General features: G+C 40.0%; 1 protein-coding gene across 1 annotated transcript in view; it reads left to right on the top strand.

Moving 5' to 3' along the window:
• The window catches only part of tmprss5 (transmembrane serine protease 5), a 51,141-nt gene that overhangs the window by 13,643 nt on the left and 18,850 nt on the right, over nucleotides 1-18,648 (top strand). Inside the window, exons 3-5 of the mRNA XM_061973158.1 lie at nucleotides 6,739-6,819; nucleotides 10,345-10,458; nucleotides 10,838-10,973. Of these exons, the coding sequence (XP_061829142.1) occupies nucleotides 6,739-6,819; nucleotides 10,345-10,458; nucleotides 10,838-10,973 (331 nt within the window). The remainder of the gene's footprint in view (nucleotides 1-6,738; nucleotides 6,820-10,344; nucleotides 10,459-10,837; nucleotides 10,974-18,648) is intronic.

Raw genomic sequence — 18,648 nt, 5'->3', positions numbered from 1 at the left:
ATTTTCTTATTTAAACGGGGATAGCAGGTCCATTCTATGTGTCGTACTTGATCATTTCGCGATATTGCCATATTTTTGCTGAAAGGATTTAGTAGAGAACATCGAGGTTAAAGTTCACAACTTTTGGTCGCTGATAAAAAAGCCTTGCCTGTACCGGAAGTAGCAGACGAGTAGCGTGACGTCACAGGTTGTGGAGCTCCTCACATCTGCACATTGTTTACAATCATGGCCACCAGCAGCGAGAGCGATTCGAACCAAGAAAGCGACGATTTCCCCATTAATTTGAGCGAGGATGAACGATTCGTGGATGAGGAAAGTGAGAGTGAAGGACTAGAGGGCAGTGGGAGCGATTCAGATAGGGAAGATGCTGTGAGAGGCGGGTGGGACCTGATATTCAGCTGGGAATGACTAAAACAGTAAATAAACACAAGACATATATATACTCTATTAGCCACAACACAACCAGGCTTATATTTAATATGCCACAAATTAATCCCGCATAACAAACACCTCCCCCCTCCCGTCCATATAACCCGCCAATACAACTCAAACACCTGCACAACACACTCAATCCCACAGCCCAAAGTACCGTTCACCTCCCCAAAATTCATACAGCACATATATTTCCCAAAGTCCCCAAAGTTACGTACGTGACATGCACATAGCGGCACGCACGTACGGGCAAGCGATCAAATGTTTGGAAGCCGCAGCTGCATGCGTACTCACGGTACCGCGTCTGTGCATCCAAATCAAAGTCCTCCTGGTAAGAGTCTCTGTTGTCCCAGTTCTCCACAGGCCAATGGTAAAGCTTGACTGTCATCTTCCGGGAATGTAAACAATGAAACACCGGCTGTGTTTGTGTTGTTGCTGCAGTCGGCCGCAATACACCGCTTCCCACCTACAGCTTTCTTCTTTGCTGTCTCCATTGTTCATTGAACAAATTGCAAAAGATTTACCAACACAGATGTCCAGAATACTGTGGAATTTTGCGATGAAAACAGACGACTTAATAGCTGGCCACCATGCTGTCCCAAAATGTCCTCCACAATCCGTGACGTCACGCGCTGACATCATCATACCGAGACGTTTTCAGCAGGATATTTTGCGCAAAATTTAAAATTGCACTTTAGTAAGCTAACCCGGCCGTATCGGCATGTGTTGCAATGTTAAGATTTCATCATTGATGTATAAACTATCAGACTGCGTGGTCGGTAGTAGTGGGTTTCAGTAGGCCTTTAAAAAAGAAAGTTTAAACAGGAAAAAAGCAGAAATCGTTTCACAACGCTGACGTCTGTACATGAAGAAATAAAACTCCTGTTTTCACTGCATCTTTGTAATCCTGAACAAAAAGTGACTAAGTAAACATCGTTCAACATGTTTGCAGCCATTTCTTACACCCTTTACAAAAACTTCAGATTTAAGGTAAAACTTAAGAATGACCCCAACATTCACTATAACTAGAGATGTCCGATAATATCGGGCTGCCGATATTATCGACCGATAAATGCTTTAAAATGTAATATCGGAAATTATCGGTATCGGTTTCAAAAAGTAAAATGTATGACTTTTTAAAACGCCGCTGTACGGAGTGGTACACGGTCATACACTTTTCATTGCAAATACATTTTCAATTAAAATAGGCAGTGGGTAATTATTTGTATTCACATGTCCCACGGTCCCATTGCACAGTTTACAAGACCACATTGAACACATCATCGCTGACCTTCAACAGATGCTCATAATTAGTAATAAGGATCATTATTCTGTCACTCAGTATATAATTCTTCTTCTTTGGCAGCTTAGTCACAGATGACCATGCTAATATACGCTCTTGTGTCAGACACTTATTTCGATTTGATGTTTAATTTTTAATTTTATTTATTTTAATTTTGTAAAGGTACTTGAATTATTATTAATAGTTTGTTTTTATTTAAATAGTTTTGTCATCCTATTTTAGTCAATTATTAGTAATATATTTTCAGTTTTAATGAGTGTTGTAATTATACAATGCACATATTTAACTATAATTTTCACATTTTAACTTGATGTTGGATGGAAACGGGGTTTGTACTTACATTGTGTATATAAAACATTAATGGAGGTTTTTGGATGCTTTAGAGCAGTGCTTTTCAACCACTGTGCCGTGAGATACAGTCTGGTGTACCGTGGGAAAAAAAGTAATTTCACCTACTTGGGTGAAAAATAATTATTGCAAACCAGTAATAATAATCTGCAAATGTGCCGTTGTTGAGTGTCTGTGCTGTCTAGAGCCCGGCAGAGTAACCGTGTTGTACTCTTCCATATCAGTAGGTGGCAGCAGGTAGCTAATTGCTTTGTAGATGTCGGGAACATGGTTTGTCATGATCACAATATGCAGGTAAAAAGGTGTCTAATGCTTAAACCAAAAACAAACAAAAGGCGAATGCCGCTAAGAAAAGGCATTGAAGCTTAGGGAAGGCTATGCAAAGTAAACAAAAAACAGAATGCTTGACGACAGCAAAGACTTACAGCGTGTGGAGCAGACGGCGTCCACAAAGTACATCCGAACATGACATGACAATCCACAATGTCCCCGCAAAGGATAGCGACAGCTGAAATAGTCTTGATTGCTAAAACAAAACATGTGCGGGGAATAGCGCTCAAGGAAGACATGAAACTTTTACAGGAAAATACCAAACAAAACAGGAAAAGCCACCAAAATAGGAGCGCAAGACAAGAACTAAAACACTACACACCGGAAGACACCAAAAAACTCCAAATAAGTCACGGCGTGATGTGACAGTACTTTGAGACAAGAGCTATAGTCATGCATGGTTGGTTATGGTTTGAATTATTATCCAACACTCGCGACAACAACTTTTTATTGTCAATATCAGCTGCTGAGTTTCATTTTTTGAATGTTTTCTGCTGGTGGTGTGCCTCCACATTTTTTCAATGAAAAGCCCTTTAGAAGCATTAAAAATAAGCTGACTCAATTTAACATATTGAATAGATTGTATTTTACATCTTCTCAGCTGTTTAAAATTAGTGTAGTAGATAGCAAGTTATGTATGAAGTGTCAGGCAGCGGAGGCAACTCTTGTTCATTTATTGTGGGAATGTCAGAGAATAAAAAAGCGATAGTTGAAAACAACAAAAGAAGCAATCATATTCCTTAATATAAACATCCCAATGCATACTTGGTCAACAGCCATACAGGTCACACTGAGGGTGGCCGTACAAACAACTTTAACACTGTTACAAATATGCGCCACACTGTGAACCCACACCAAACAAGAATGACAAACACATTTCGGGAGAACATCCGCACCGTAACACAACATAAACACAACAGAACAAATACCCAGAATCCCTTGCAGCACTAACTCTTCCGGGACGCTACAATGTACACCCCCCGCTACCCTATAACCCCCAACCCCGCCCACCTCAACCTCCTCATGCTCTCTCAGGGAGAGCATGTCCCAAATTCCAAGCTGCTATTTTGAGGCATGTTAAAAAAAAAAAATGCACTTTGTGACTCCAATAATAAATATGGCAGTGCCATGTTGGCATTTTTTTTCCATAACTTGAGTTGATTTATTTGGGAAAACCTTGTTACATTGTTTAATGCATCACAACAAAATTAGGCATAATAATGTGTTAATTCCACGACTGTATATATCGGTATCTGTTGATATCGGTATCGGTAATTAAGAGTTGGACAATATCGGAATATCGGTAAAAAAGCCATTATCGGACATCTCTAATAATAATGAGTCATATATTGGAATATGGGTTCCATTATTTAAATTTGTTTTAACTATTAAATGAACCAAAAATATGACTTATTTTATCTTTGTGGAAAATATTGGACACAATGTGTTTATGAGATGCAAGTGTAAGCCACTGTGACACTATTGTTTATTTTATTTTTTTTAAATGTCTGTAATGATAATGTCAATGATGGACCACTACTATGTTGAAATTGTTACTAATATTGATACTGTTGATAATATTCATTTTTGTTTCACTACTTTTAGATTGTTCTGTGTCATGTTTGTGTGTCCTCTCAATTGCTCTGTTTATCGCTATTCTGAATGTTGCTGGCTCGGGTTTGGTTTTGGAATTGCATTGCATTATTATGGTATTGTTGTGTATTGTTTTGTTGGATTGCATTATTATGGTGTTGTTGGATTGATTTATAAATTCATTAAAAAAAATGTTTTAAAGTAATTTAAAAAATGTGCTTTGGCTCTAAAAAGGTTGAAAAACACTGCTTTAGAGTGCTATATAGGCGGAATAAAGCAGCTCCCCTTCGCTTCATTGTTAGCTGACTTTTGTTTATTTATGAGTCAGAATGCATAAAAAAAGAAAAACATGTGTTCTGGTCTTACATACAACAGCGTTTTGTTCAGGAGAAAACACACAGAAGATAATACAAATAACAGAAGAAATGAACAAATTAAAAAGATGGTTTGACAAAAACAGTCTATCGTTCAATCTCGGTAAAACTAAAATAATGCTATTTGGTAACAGTAGAAGAGAAAGTCAAACACAAATACAAATAGACGGAATAGAAATTGAAAGAGTAAATGAAACCAAATTTCTAGGTGTAATGATTGATAATAATTTGAACTGGAAATCTCATGTAAAAAATATACAACATAAAGTAGCAAGAAACACGTCAATAATTAATAAAGCAAAATATGTTCTAGACCAGTGGTCGGCAACCCGAGGCTCCGGAGCCGCATGCGGCTCTTTGATCACTCTGATGCGGCTCAGCTGCATACTTGCTGACCCTCCCGATTTTTCCTGCCTCTCCCGGAAATCTCCCGGGGCAACAATATTGAGGGCGTGCCTTTAGCGTCCGATTTTACACTATCTGCGTGCCGGCCCAGTCACATGTTGTATGCGGGCTCTGCCCTTCACAAGTAAGGGACTGCAACGCATACTTGGTTGGTCAACAGCCATACAGGTCACACTGAGGGTGGCCGTATAAAACAACTTTAACACTGTTACTAATATGCGCCAAACCATGACCACCCCCGAACATGACAAACACATTTCTGGAGAACATCCGCACCGTAACACAACATAAACACAACAGCAAAAATACCCAGAATCCCATGCAGCACTAACTCTTCCGGGCTACATTATACACCCCCCGCTAACCCCCCCCACAGCCCCGCCCACCTAAACCGACACAGAGAGGGGGAAGGGGGGGTTGATGTGTGGGGGGGTTGGGGGGCCGGGGTTTGGTGGTAGCGGGGGTGTATAATGTAGCCCGGAAGAGTTAGTGCTGCATGGGATTCTGGGTATTTGTTATGTTGTGTTACGGTGGGCATGTTCTCCAGAAATGTGTTTGTCATTCTTGTTTGGTGTGGGTTCACAGTGTGGCGCATATTAGTAACAGTGTTAAAGTTGTTTTATACGGCCACCCTCAGTGTAACCTGTATGGCTGTTGACTAAGTAAGCATTGCAGTCACTTATGTGTGTCTGCAGAAGCCGCATACAACATGTGACTGGGCTGGCACGCTGTTTATACAGCCTGTAGAGGGCGCTAAAGACAGTGCCATCACGGCAGGCCCTTATTATTGTTGTTTTGGTGAAAATCAGCAGACATTCGATAGAATAGTTGCCCTGAATTGCGGGAGTCTCCCGGAAAAATTGGGAGGGTTGGCAAGTATGACGCTGTCAAGCGCCATTCATACAGAACTCGCGAAATAACGTCTCGCGAGCCGCGTGTCTGGTTTATACATAGCACAAATTTTAAAAAAAAAACTGTATGCAGTGTTATTTCATTTTAAATTTCAAAAGAGTTTTGTGGCTCACATTGTTTTCTTGAATTTGTGAAACGGGTCAAAATGGCTCTTTGAGTGGTAAAGGTTGCCGACCCCTGTTCTAGACCAAAAATCACTTCATATTCTCTACTGCTTGCTCGTGTTACATATCTGAGTTACTGTGTAGAAATATGGGGAAATAACTACAAAAGTACACTTCATTCATTAACGGTGTTACAAAAAATATCAGTTATAATAATACATAATGTTGGATATAGAATCAAAGATACTGAAATTCCACGACATAGTGAATTTGCAAACAGCTACAATTATACACAAAGCAAACTATAACCTGCTACCCAAGAATATACAACAATTCTTCTCAACAAAAAAGAAGAAATATAATCTTAGAAAAAAATTTAATTTAAAACATTTGTACGCATGTACAACACTTAAGACCTTCAGTATATCAGTATGTGGAATTAAATGATGGAATGGATTAAGCAAAGCAATCAAACAAAGTACTAATATGATCCACTTCAAGAAACTCTTCAAAGTGTTTACAAAGTACAAAGAAGAAGAACCATGATAAACAATCTGAATTTATTTCATCCATCCATTCTTTCATTCTCAAAACAATCTTACGTATTTCATCATATGAAATGTAACTTACTTCACCAATTATTTATTTATTTATTTATTTTTATTGAGAGTATTTATGGAGTATATTGTGAATAATTGAGAACAGGAAGTGAACAAAAGTTTTAGCAACTGTTAAGTAAAAGAAAAGGGGTAGGATTAAATAAGCTCTCCTTCTTCCTACTCCTTTTCCAACATGTTGAAAAGAGAAACTGGAATATGTGATGTATCATGTTGTATGCATGCATGTTCCAAATAAACTCAACTCAACATAAACAAGTGCAGTCCCCTTCAAGCAGGGGGAGTGAAGGAGCAGAAAGTGTAATAACTGGTAACTCTAGCTCACAGGCTGCTGAGGATGCTTGCCGCCGTGTGTGTACTTGGACTCCTGGGAGGTTTGGCTGTCAGTGTCTGGATATTAGGTGAGTGGAATTGTACTGCATAAAAAAAGAACACAGGTATCTTAAAAAAAAAAAAGCTAAGAGCGGTTTTAATGCACTACAGTGAAACCGACCAGATTGATGCTCATATCATACTTGCCAACCCTCCCGAATTTTCCGGGAGACCCCCGAATTTCAGTGCCTCTCCCGAAAATCTCCAGGGACAACCATTCTACCGAATTTCTCCCGATTTCCAGCTGGACAACAATATTTAGCCTTTAAGGCACGCCTCCTCCAGGTCCATGTGGACCTGAGTGAGGACAGCCTGTCGTGACGTCCGCTTTTCCTCCATATAAACAGCGTGCCGGCCCAGTCACGTTAAAACATCTACGGCTTTTGGAGAGTGCACACAGGGCCGGCCCGTGGCATAGGCCGTATAGGTAAATGCTAAGGGCGCCGTCCATCAGGGGGCGCCACGCCAGTGCCACAAATGTAGGAGAAAAAAAAAAAAAAAGTTGGTACTATTATTTCTAAATACAAAAAATAATCCCACGTTAATTAAAATGCAAAGTAAAGCCTATATAATAGAAATATAATTTGTTACAACATTACCCCCCCCCCCCCCCCCCCCCCCCCCCCCGCACGGTGCGCCCCCTCCCTTCCCGTATCATGACTCTTTTTGGACGTCACCACATCAAAAAATCAACACAAGATGTCAAAACGGCCAAAACTGTCAGGTGCCCAGGGAAGAAAAAAGAGAAAAGAAGAGGAGGAGAAACGAGAAAATACAGAGGTAGCAGGTAGGTAAAGTTAGCCTACATGAAATGATTTGTCTGTTACAGAATGTGATAGTAACCTGGCTTTTTAGCATTAAGCTAATGTTACATGACTCGGCAATTGCTAATCAATAAATAGCTAGTTCTGTTTTAACGTCGGGTTAATATTGTGGAGGGGGCTAAATTGTTATGGAAAATAATAATGTAACATTAGGTAATTACAGTACTCCCACCTTACATTCCTCAGGGACATTTGTATTAGATCTTTTAAGCAGGTGTTTTTTGTTTACATTGTTATTGCCTTCTGGTTAGCTAATGTTTGCCCTGCAGGTAATAGTCACTTTTCCACCCCTTTATATATTAGGTATAGTTGTAAGCCTAGTTGTTAAAGTGCACATCATTAATGTTAATTAAGCAATATGTATGTAAAAAATATTGTATTTCATATATTCATTTTTTATTTTTTGCATTCATTTATTTATTCATATTTGTTTTTATCTTGTTAACTATTCTGATTGTTAATTTGCTTTCTTTAAGTAAAAAAAAGGTCAAAGACAAAGCTATTCGGTTTCTTGTGAGTATATACACTTCACTGCCGATGTGGGGGGGCGCCACCTAAAATCTTGCCTAGGGCGCCAGATTGGTTAGGGCCGGGCCTGAGTGCACACACAACAAGAAGGAGACGAAGCAGAAGAACGAAGAAAAGACAGTCATGGCGACGACGAGTAAGAAGAAGAAGTACGCTTGCAAGTTCCAAAATGATTGGAAACAAGAATTAGAAAAATAGTGACAGAGAATAGAACGAGGATGGACAATTCAACCCTAAACTCACTCCTTTCCTGCAAATTAAATTTCACAGATGCTGCCTATCCTATGCTCCTTCAAAGGCTGTGCTACCAGCTGCTAAGCATTGCACTTTCAAATACAACATTGAGTAGAGGAGTGTTATGTGTGTGTATATGTGTAAATATATGAACACTGAATTTAGAATTTCATGGCTGCAACACGTGCCAAAGTAGTAGGGAAAGGGCATGTTCACCACTGTGTTATATGGCCTTTCCTTTTAACAACACTCAGTAAACGTTTGGGAACTGAGGAGACACATTTCTTAAGCTTCTCAGGTGGAATTCTTTCCCATTCTTGCTTGATGTACAGCTTAAGTTGTTCAACAGTCCGGGGGTCTCCGTTGTGGTATTTTAGGCGTCATAATGCGCCACCATTTTCAATGGGAGACAGGTCTGGACTACAGGCAGGCCAGTCTAGTACCCGCACTCTTTTACTATGAAGCCACGTTGATGTAACACGTGGCTTGACATTGTTTTGCTAAAATAAGCAGAGGCGTCCATGGTACCGTTGCTTGAATGGAAACATATGTTGCTCCAAAACCTGTATGTACCTTTCAGCATTAATGGTGCCTTCACAGATGTGTAAGTTACCCATGTATTGGGCACTAATACACCCCCATACCATCACACATGCTGGCTTTTACACTTTGCGCCTATAACAATCCGGATGGTTCTTTTCCTCTTTGGTCCGGAGGACACCACGTCCACGATTTCCAAAAACAATTTGAAATGTGGACTCGTCAGACCATAGAAGACTTTTCCACTTTGTATCAGTTCATCTTAGATGAGCTCAGGCCCAGCGAAGCCGACGGCATTTCTGGGTGTTGTTGATAAACGGTTTTTGCCTTGCATAGGAAAGTTTTAACTTGCACTTAGAGATGTAGCGACCAACTGCAGTTACTGACAGTGGGTTTCTGAAGTGTTCCTGAGCCCATGTGGTGATATCCTTTACACACTGATGTCGATTGTTGATGCAGTACAGCCTGAGGGATCGAAGGTCACGGGCTTAGCTGCTTACGTGCAGTGATTTCTCCAGATTATCTGAACCCTTTGATGATATTATGGATGGTGAAATCCCTAAATTCCTTGCAATAGCTGGTTGAGAAAGGTTTTTCTTAAACTGTTCAACAATTTGCTCCCACATTTGTTGACAAAGTGGTGACCCTCGCCCCATCCTTGTTTGTGAATGACTGAGCATTTCATGGAATCTACTTTTATACCCAATCATGGCACCCACCTGTTCCCAATTAGCCTGCTCACCTGTGGGATGTTCCAAATAAGTGTTTGATGAGCATTCCTCAACGTTATCAGTATTTATTGCCACCTTTCCCAACTTCTTTGTCACGTGTTGCTGGCATCAAATTCTAAAGTTAATGATTATTTGCAAAAAAAAAAAATGTTTATCAGTTTGAACATCAAATATGTTGTCTTTGTAGCATATTCAACTGAATATGGGTTGAAAATGATTTGCAAATCATTGTATTCCGTTTATATTTACATCTAACACTATTTCCCAACTCATATGGAAACAGGGTTTGTATATATATATAAATATATATATATATATATAAATATAAAATAAATACTTGAATTTCAGTGAATTCTAGCTATAAATATACTCCTCCCCCTTTAACCCCGCCCCCGCCCACCCACCTCAAACCCCCCCAATCTCCCGGATTCGGAGGTCTCAAGGTTGGCAAGTATGGCTATAGAAAACGAGTCTTCTAGTGACAAACTTAACAAAAGGCTCTTCAATTCACTCTTGATAATGGATTTGGGTATATGATAGGGTGCAGCCAATCAATTATGTTTATTGCTGACTGTTTCTAAATTTGACAATCTAATTTAAATTGCACTTTTAACCTAATGCCGTTTTAATGATCATTTACATTTCATTATCTTTAATTTACATTACTGACAACTCAACTATCTCACCACTCTTGTAGTCAAGTTTCTTCTGAGGCCGTCGTCCTCTCACCATTTGGTAGGACTCGGGGACACAAAGGACACGCCGTTCTGCAACGTGACGGAAGACGCTTCCATTTCCGACCCCAGGAAAGGTCTGTGTTACCTTCCTTTCTTCCCTGCTAATTGGCGGCGAGATTCCGTTTCATTGTCAAACAGGGGGAAAAAAAGAAGCTGTGAAGAGCAGTGAAGTTCTTAGCGGGGGTCACAGTTCAGCTCTGAAGTCAATTTCAGCCGAAAATTACCATTCAAAACCTGAGAGCGGAATTGTTGCTTTTTTTCCCCCTTTTACCTTAGAGACTTGCCCATTGGCTGGCATGAACACATGTAATGATCATTAGTGCTTATTTGACTACATTACCATACAATAGATCCTTTTTTTTGCTCTCCTCAATCAATTTGCACTCATGGAGGGTTCATCAAATGTTGGCCGGGAGCCTGCATCGGGAGGGATTTTCAATCAATCCGGTTCAGTGTTTTACAGGATCAGCCCAGAGAACTCCCTGCTGGAGATCCAGCTCGGAAAGCTGCTCGCCTGGCTACCAGTGTGCTACGAAAGATGGAACTCCTCTCTGGGAACGCTGGTCTGCAGGCAGCTGGGTTATCTGAGGTACGTCTGCTCCTGTCGGCGTGATCTCATTACTGAACTCGGCTCTTGAAAGTCGTGCACGGACTCACAAATCACCGTACCATTCCAGCTAAAAACTGCCGAAAGCTCTCTGTTCTGATGGGAGCGTAATAGAAAATCTGACAAAAAAGTGAAGCATTAAGCTCCATTTTTTAATAGATGGAGGGTGTGTCATCCACTTCACCAAATAAACACCATAGCTCCAATGAACCTATCCAAGGTAATAAACAAACAAGGAGGCACAACAAGGAGGCTGTAATACCAATACTATGAACATCATATGTCAGAGTAGGGATGTCCCGATCCAGGTTTTTGCACTTCCGATCCGATACCGATATTGTTTTTGCACTTCCGATCCGATACTGACCGAAACCGATACTGACCAATACTGGCCTATCCGAGCATGTATTAAAGTTTAAAGTTATTTAGCCTACTTAGTTGTCAGAATCATGTTGAAAAGGGTTTTAGAACTCTTGATAACAACTTGCCAGCTGAATTAGGGGAGTTTGAATAATACACAATGGTTGGTAACAAGAAACTGACCTGTTTATTCAAGGATAAACACAAAATAGACAAAACTATACATGACAAACAGAAATGGCATCATTGAACTAGGGCTGGGCGATATGGCCTTTTTTTAATATTGCGATATTTTAAGGCCGTATTGCGATACACGATATATATCTCGATATTTTGCCCTAGCCTTGAATGAACACTTGATGCATATAATCACAGCAGTATGATGATTCTATGTGTTTTGATTGATTGATTGAGACTTTTATTAGTAGGTTGCACAGTGAAGTACATATTCCATACAATTGACCACTAAATGGTAACACCCCAATAAGTTTTTCAACTCGGGGTCCACTTAAATTGATTCATGATTCAGATATATACTATCAGATATATACTATCATCATAATACAGTCATCACACAAGATAATCACATTGAATTATTTACATTATTTATAATCCAGGGTGTGGAGGGGGGCGCCGGATGTAAGTGTCAAAAAGACAGCCAAAAGAGTTTGATATGAGAATAAATCTAAAGTTAAAATATAAGGTAGAAATGCACCCATTTGCAGGAAATGTAGTCTTGATTTTCAAAATTTTCTTTCAAGGCTTGCATGTCTACATTAAAACATTCTTCTTCATACTGCATTAATATATGCTACTTTTAAACTTTCATGCAGAGAAGGAAATCACAACTAAAAAATCACAAATTTTTTCATGCGGTGTTGACCTGGAAATGTTTGCCTCGACATTTTGATGGTGTGGACGTGTGGCACCGAATGGAGATAAGCGTCTCGACAGACGTTACAATATTTGAACAATGATGACGAAAACTGTTTTCTCTGTCGTGTCAGTGTGTCGAAAATTGTTATGCGCTTATTTTTTTATTAGATTTTGTGCGTGGCATAGATTTGCCGTGCGCAGAGGACACTTAAACAGTGCGCAATTGCACAGGCGCGCACCTTAGAGAGAACATTGGTCACACGGCTGCGCTAGCATCACAGCTAACGTTAGCCATGCTGCTACGTCTCTGCTGGGAGAGGGCGTATACGTATGTGACGTGTGACGTGACAGTATGTGACGTATGACGTGACAGTTTGTGACGTATGTCGTGACAGTTTGTGACGTATGTCGTGACAGTATGTGACGTATGACGTGACAGTATGTGACGCGTGTAAGAAGGTGCGCTTGCTGTCTGTGAGAGGGAGACACAGAAAAGAGTGAGAAGAGCCTGTCGTGCAATGCCAGCAGCTAAAAGCAACTGCGTAAGAATTCACAGACCTGTGGATGTGTTGAAGGTGTGCTGGAAAATGCGGAACGGAAATTAGGGAGCAGCAGAAAAGTGGAATGTATTATTTAAATCGGTGTGTTGGAAAACACGGACCGGAGTTGTTTTTTTTTAAAGTGGATCTGGATCGGCATTTTCCCATGCCTTGCCGATACGCATTTTTTGGCAAATATCGGCGGCCGATCCGATCCAAATATCAGATCGGGACATCCCTATGTCAGAGTAGCTGTCATTACACCCCACTTGCAGACCCGACATGGCATCTGTAAAGCCAAAGTTTGTGGTAGAGCTTTCTAAAAAAAGCAATTCGAGTTGATGTGTAACCCATACAACTGATACATTGTATCAGTAACTTTCAAGGCAAATTATACTATTATAAAATAGAATAGTAAGATGAGAAGGATTGACACTGCAGGCATATCAGTCTCAATTAGGGCTGGGCGATATGGCCTTTTTTTAAGATCTCGATATTTTAAGGGCCTTAACCTTGAATGAACACTTGATGCATATAATCACAGCAGTATGATGATTCTATGTGTCTACATTAAAACATTCTTCTTCATACTGCATTAATATATGCTACTTTTAAACTTTCATGCAGAGAAGGAAATCACAACTAAAAAAATCACCATTTTTTTCATACGGTGTTGATCTGGAAATGTTTGCCTCTGCATTTTGATGGTGTGGACGTGTGGCACCGAATGGAGATAAGCGTCTCGGCAGGCGTTACAATATTTGAACAATGATGACGAAAACTGTTTTCTCTGTCGTGTCTGTGTGTCGAAAATTGTTATGCGCTTATTTTTTTATTTGATTTTGTGCGTGGCATAGATTTGCTATGCGCAATTGCACAGGTGCGCACCTTAGCGGCTGCGCTAGCATCACAGCTAACGTTAGCCATGCTGCTACCTCTCTGCTGGGAGAGGACGTATACGTATGTGACGTATGACGTGACAGTATGTGACGTATGTCGTGACAGTATGTGACGTGTGTAAGAAGGTGCGCTTGCTGTCTGTGAGAGGGAGACACAGGAAAGAGTGAGAAGAGCCTGTCGTGTAATGCCAGCAGCTAAAAGCAACTGCGTGAGAATCCACAGACCTGTGGATGTGTTGAAGGTGTGCTGGAAAATGCGGAACGGAAATTAGGGAGCAGCAGAAAAGTGGAATGTATTATTTAAATCGGTGCGTTGGAAAACACGGACCGGAGTTTTTTTTTTAAAACTGGATCTGGATTGGCATTTTCCCATGCCTTGCCGATACGCATTTTTTGACAAATATCGGCGGCCGATCCGATCCAAATATCGGATCGGGACATCCCTATGTCAGAGTAGCTGTCCTTACACCCCACTTGCAGACCAGACATGGCATCTGTAAAGCCAAAGTTTGTGGTAGAGCTTTCTAAAAAAGAAATTAGAGTCGATGTGTAACCCATACAACTGATACATGTTACAAATTTCAAGGCAAATTATACTATTATAAAATAGAATAGTAAGATGAGAAGGATTGACACTGGAGGCATACCAGTCTCAATTAGGGCTGGGCGATATGGCCTTTTTTTAAGATCTCGATATTTTTAGGTCATGTCACGATACACGATACATATCTGGATATTTTGCCTCAGCCTTGAATGAACACTTGATGCATATAATCACAGCAGTATGATGATTCTATGTGTCTACATTAAAACATTCTTCTTCATACTGCATTAATATATGCTACTTTTAAACTTTCATACTAAGTCAATTTAGCAAAAGTGTATTTATTAAACAGTTATTAAGCAGTGGCACAAACATTCATGTCATTTCAAAACAGAAAGTGCAAGATTGTCAGAGACATTTTAAAACAAGAAATTAGTGCACTTTTGTGCATGACGTCACTAAGATGACATATCAAAACAACACTAAATTAAGGTGCACTTTTTGTACAGAACGCCACTACAATAGTTTAAAACAAATAAAGTCACTTTTGTGCATGATGTCACACAAGATATTTCAATAAGTGTCAAATAAAAATGAGCTGCATAATAGGAAATCAAATAGTGTATGTCCTTCGCTATGTGGTAGGTTCCTGCGGACGTTATCTCCTTCTGTTGTTGACTATTTTTTTCATACGCTGTTGTGGAAATTTTTGCCTCGGCATTTTGTTGGTGTGGCACCGAATGGAGATGTTGACATGCGGAGTTTCAAGCACTCTTCATTCTCTAGCAGGTGACTTTTCAAATGATGCTACATATTAGCAGTAATGCTACTTTTTGTAGCAACGCTTTTGCCCTACACTTGACAAATTACGGTTGTCTGTTCAACATCTTCCCGCTTGAAGCCAAACCACCGCCAGACGATGGACCCTGTGCTGTTTTTCTTGGGAATTAATTATTCCTTCAATTGTTACCAGATTCTCATCTTTCTCTCGTATTACCACTCGCACCACAGCTAACGTTACCCATGCCAGTACCTCTCTGCTCCGCGAGGGCGTATACGTATGTGACGTATGTAAGAAGGTGCGCTTGTTTTATCACTTGAAAGAGTGATAAAAGCCTGTAGTGTAATGCCCGCAGCTAAAAGCAATTGCGTGAGAACGTATACTCCAGTGACGTGCGGTGAGGTTGATGGCTGGTGAGGCACTGACTTCATCACAGTCAGATTTACAAACATATGAACCCTAAAGAGTATCTTATTCACCATTTGATTGGCAGCAGTTAACGGGTTATGTTTAAAAGCTCATACCAGCATTCTTCCCTGCTTGGCACTCAGCATCAAGAGTTGGAATTGGGGGTTAAATCACCAAAAATGATTCCCGGGCGCTGCTGCCCACTGCTCCCCTCACCTCCCAGGGGGTGAACAAGGGGATGGGTCAAATGCAGAGGACAAATTTCACCACACCTAGTGTGTGTGTGACAATCATTGCTACTTTAACTTAACTTTAACTTTACACATACAAACTGTAGCACACAAAAAAGCACATTTAATAAAAAAACGTTATTATGATCTTACCTTTACTTATAAATGCGCCGCTGTTGTGCTAAATTTATGAACCCCCTGATGGGAGTGTTATGTCAACTAAAGCCCTCACTTCAACTTTCCACGTGCAAGATTGAATCTATTTAAAAAAGTGTAACCGAGGGTTTATAAATGTCGCCTATACTGTATGAAACTACAAAATAACAAACACAGAGGCTCCAGTTTACACGAGGACCACTTTATTTACCTTCTTTCAAAAACTTTCGCTCCACTCCAACGTGACAAAAATTCCGCTCTTAGCGCCTTCAAAATAAGAGCTCAAGGCATATACTGTATAACAGCGCATAACAGGAACTTAACATCACAAAGAGGAAAGCCCATAAAATAGGTTACAAAAGTTATTTAATAAGAAGCCAAAAAATGCAAAAACAATAATGTTCGTGTTGGAGGAGTTGTGAATTAGGTACACCTGCAGTCTGCAGGTGTACCTAATGTTGTGGCCCTGCAGTCATTCACAACTCCTCCAACACGAACATTATTGTTTTTTCCCTTTTTGGCTTCTTATGAAATAACTTTTTTAAATAGATTCAATCTTGCACGTGGAAAGTTTAAGTGTGGGCTTTAGTTGATATAACAATTCTACGGCGGGGGTGCAGGAGGCGGGATTACTGGAGCCTCAGCCAGTGCGTCTTTTGCAGCCGTTTTATGATCGCTCAGCACAAGAAATACGTAACACACATACAGTTGTTGACAAAATACACACACATTATATACCTCAGCTAACTAAACTATGGAAATGTATAATATAGTTCATATAGCAATACGGTCTCACTGCACAGCAGGCCAGCAGTTAGCCGAGTCCGTCCATGTTGAGGCACTGAGTGACGTACCTCGACTGGCTGCTGTTCACCGCACCGTCTCTTCTCAGTATTTGAACGGCAAATGTGAAAATTCAGCGATTTTGAATAAAAAATAATCTAAAACTGGTGAAGTTAAATGGAAAATAACTTTATAGTATAATCACTGGATACATTTAACAATTTAATATATATTTTTTTCTTTTTACATTTTTTTTCTTTCCATGATGGGAGGTGAGGCCCCGCCTCACCTGCCTCTAGTGACTGCATGTCACTGGTATACTCCAATATCACGATATAGTCATTTTCTATTTCGCACAGAGACAAACCTGCGATAAATCGAGTATATTCCATATATCGCCCAGCCCTAGTCTCAATGCAACATTCAAAGGGGAAGGAGGCTGGCTGACAGCAGATACTAGAATGCCCAAATAAGTATTTCCACGACACTGTGAAGTCACACTGTCCACTGTTAAAAAAAAGACTGAAAAACAGAGTGGTCACGCTGAAATGCATGAACCTCATGATTTGACGCTTTGGCGTTGTTTAACACAAATATCCAAATTTGTAACAACATTTATAAGTCAGAAAGGTGGAAAATCATTGGTCCCCTCCTAAGCAAAACTAACTTTTGGCACCGGTTTTGGTGTATTTTGGGGGTTACTGCTCCGGGCGCCCCCACTACCACGGGGACCACGCTAGCCTTGACCTTCCACATCCGTTCCAGCTGCTCTTTCAACACTTGGTACTTTCAAATAAAAACATAGAGGTATGGTGGAGATATTTTTAAAACCATCTTCTCCCAAACATGCCGTTTGGAATTTGAGGCTTTAGTGACGTATTTTGCCTTAGTTACGTCAGCAGATATCTCCATATATGGTAGAGCTTTACCTAAAAAACTTTGCGTGCGTCCTCCATTTTAATCCAGTTGTAGTCAATAAGTTCCTTTTGTTTGTTTTTTGCTCTTGATGTGGAGAAAACTGGCTCGTAAATGCGCATGCATGCTAAAATCCTCTGCTGTTACCATTTCTGATAAAAAGTAGCATGTAGTTCTAACTTATATCTGTCAGGAGACTGGATATGGAAGCTCTAAAAACTACAACATGGCTGACTGGGAAGAAGACGCAGTCGAAGGCGTCTTGGCCTGTATGAAGACCGCCTACAAAACGGCGCATTCTGAAGAGACAGTCACAAAGTGGCTTGAAGATGGTCTGTAAAGCGAAATCTATGCAAAATTTTGCCCAAAGCACCACCATTACAAGTTATGTAATTTGATTTGATTTATAAAATTGTATTTATTGATTGATTGATGTGTAGTCCAGAAGGAAGGTTTTTTTTTAATGTAGAAAAATTCATAATATGACCTAGGGATGTCCCGATCCAGGTTTTTGCACTTCAGATCCGATACCGATATTGTTTTTGCATTTCCGATCCGATACCGATACTGACCGATACCGATACTGGCCTATCCAAGCATGTATTAAAGTTTAAAGTTATTTAGCCTATTTAGTTGTCAGAACCATGTTGAAAAGGGTTTTAGTACTCTTGATAACAACTAGCCAGCTGAATTAGGGGAGTTTGAATAATACACAATGGTTGGTAACAAGAAACTGACCTGTTTATTCAAGGATAAACACAAAATAGACAAAATTATACATGACAAACAGAAATGGCATCATTGAACTAGGGCTGGGCAATATGGCCTTTTTTTAATATTGCGATATTTTAAGGCCATATTGCGATACACGATATATATCTCGATATTTTGCCTTAGCCTTGAATGAACACTTGATGCATATAATCACAGCAGTATGATGATTCTATGTGTTTTGATTGATTGATTGAGACTTTTATTAGTAGGTTGCACAGTGAAGTACATATTCCGTACAATTGACCACTAAATGGTAACACCCCAATAAGTTTTTCAACTTGTTTAAGTCGGGGTCCACTTAAATTGATTCATGATACAGATATATACTATCAGATATATACTATCATCATAATACAGTCATCACACAAGATAATCACATTGAATTATTTACA

This window comes from Nerophis lumbriciformis, linkage group LG17 (assembly GCF_033978685.3).
Source record: "Nerophis lumbriciformis linkage group LG17, RoL_Nlum_v2.1, whole genome shotgun sequence".
Taxonomy (NCBI): domain Eukaryota; kingdom Metazoa; phylum Chordata; class Actinopteri; order Syngnathiformes; family Syngnathidae; genus Nerophis; species Nerophis lumbriciformis.
The sequence above is the reverse complement of the archived record's forward strand: the minus strand, read 5'-3'. Positions and strand labels throughout refer to the sequence as shown.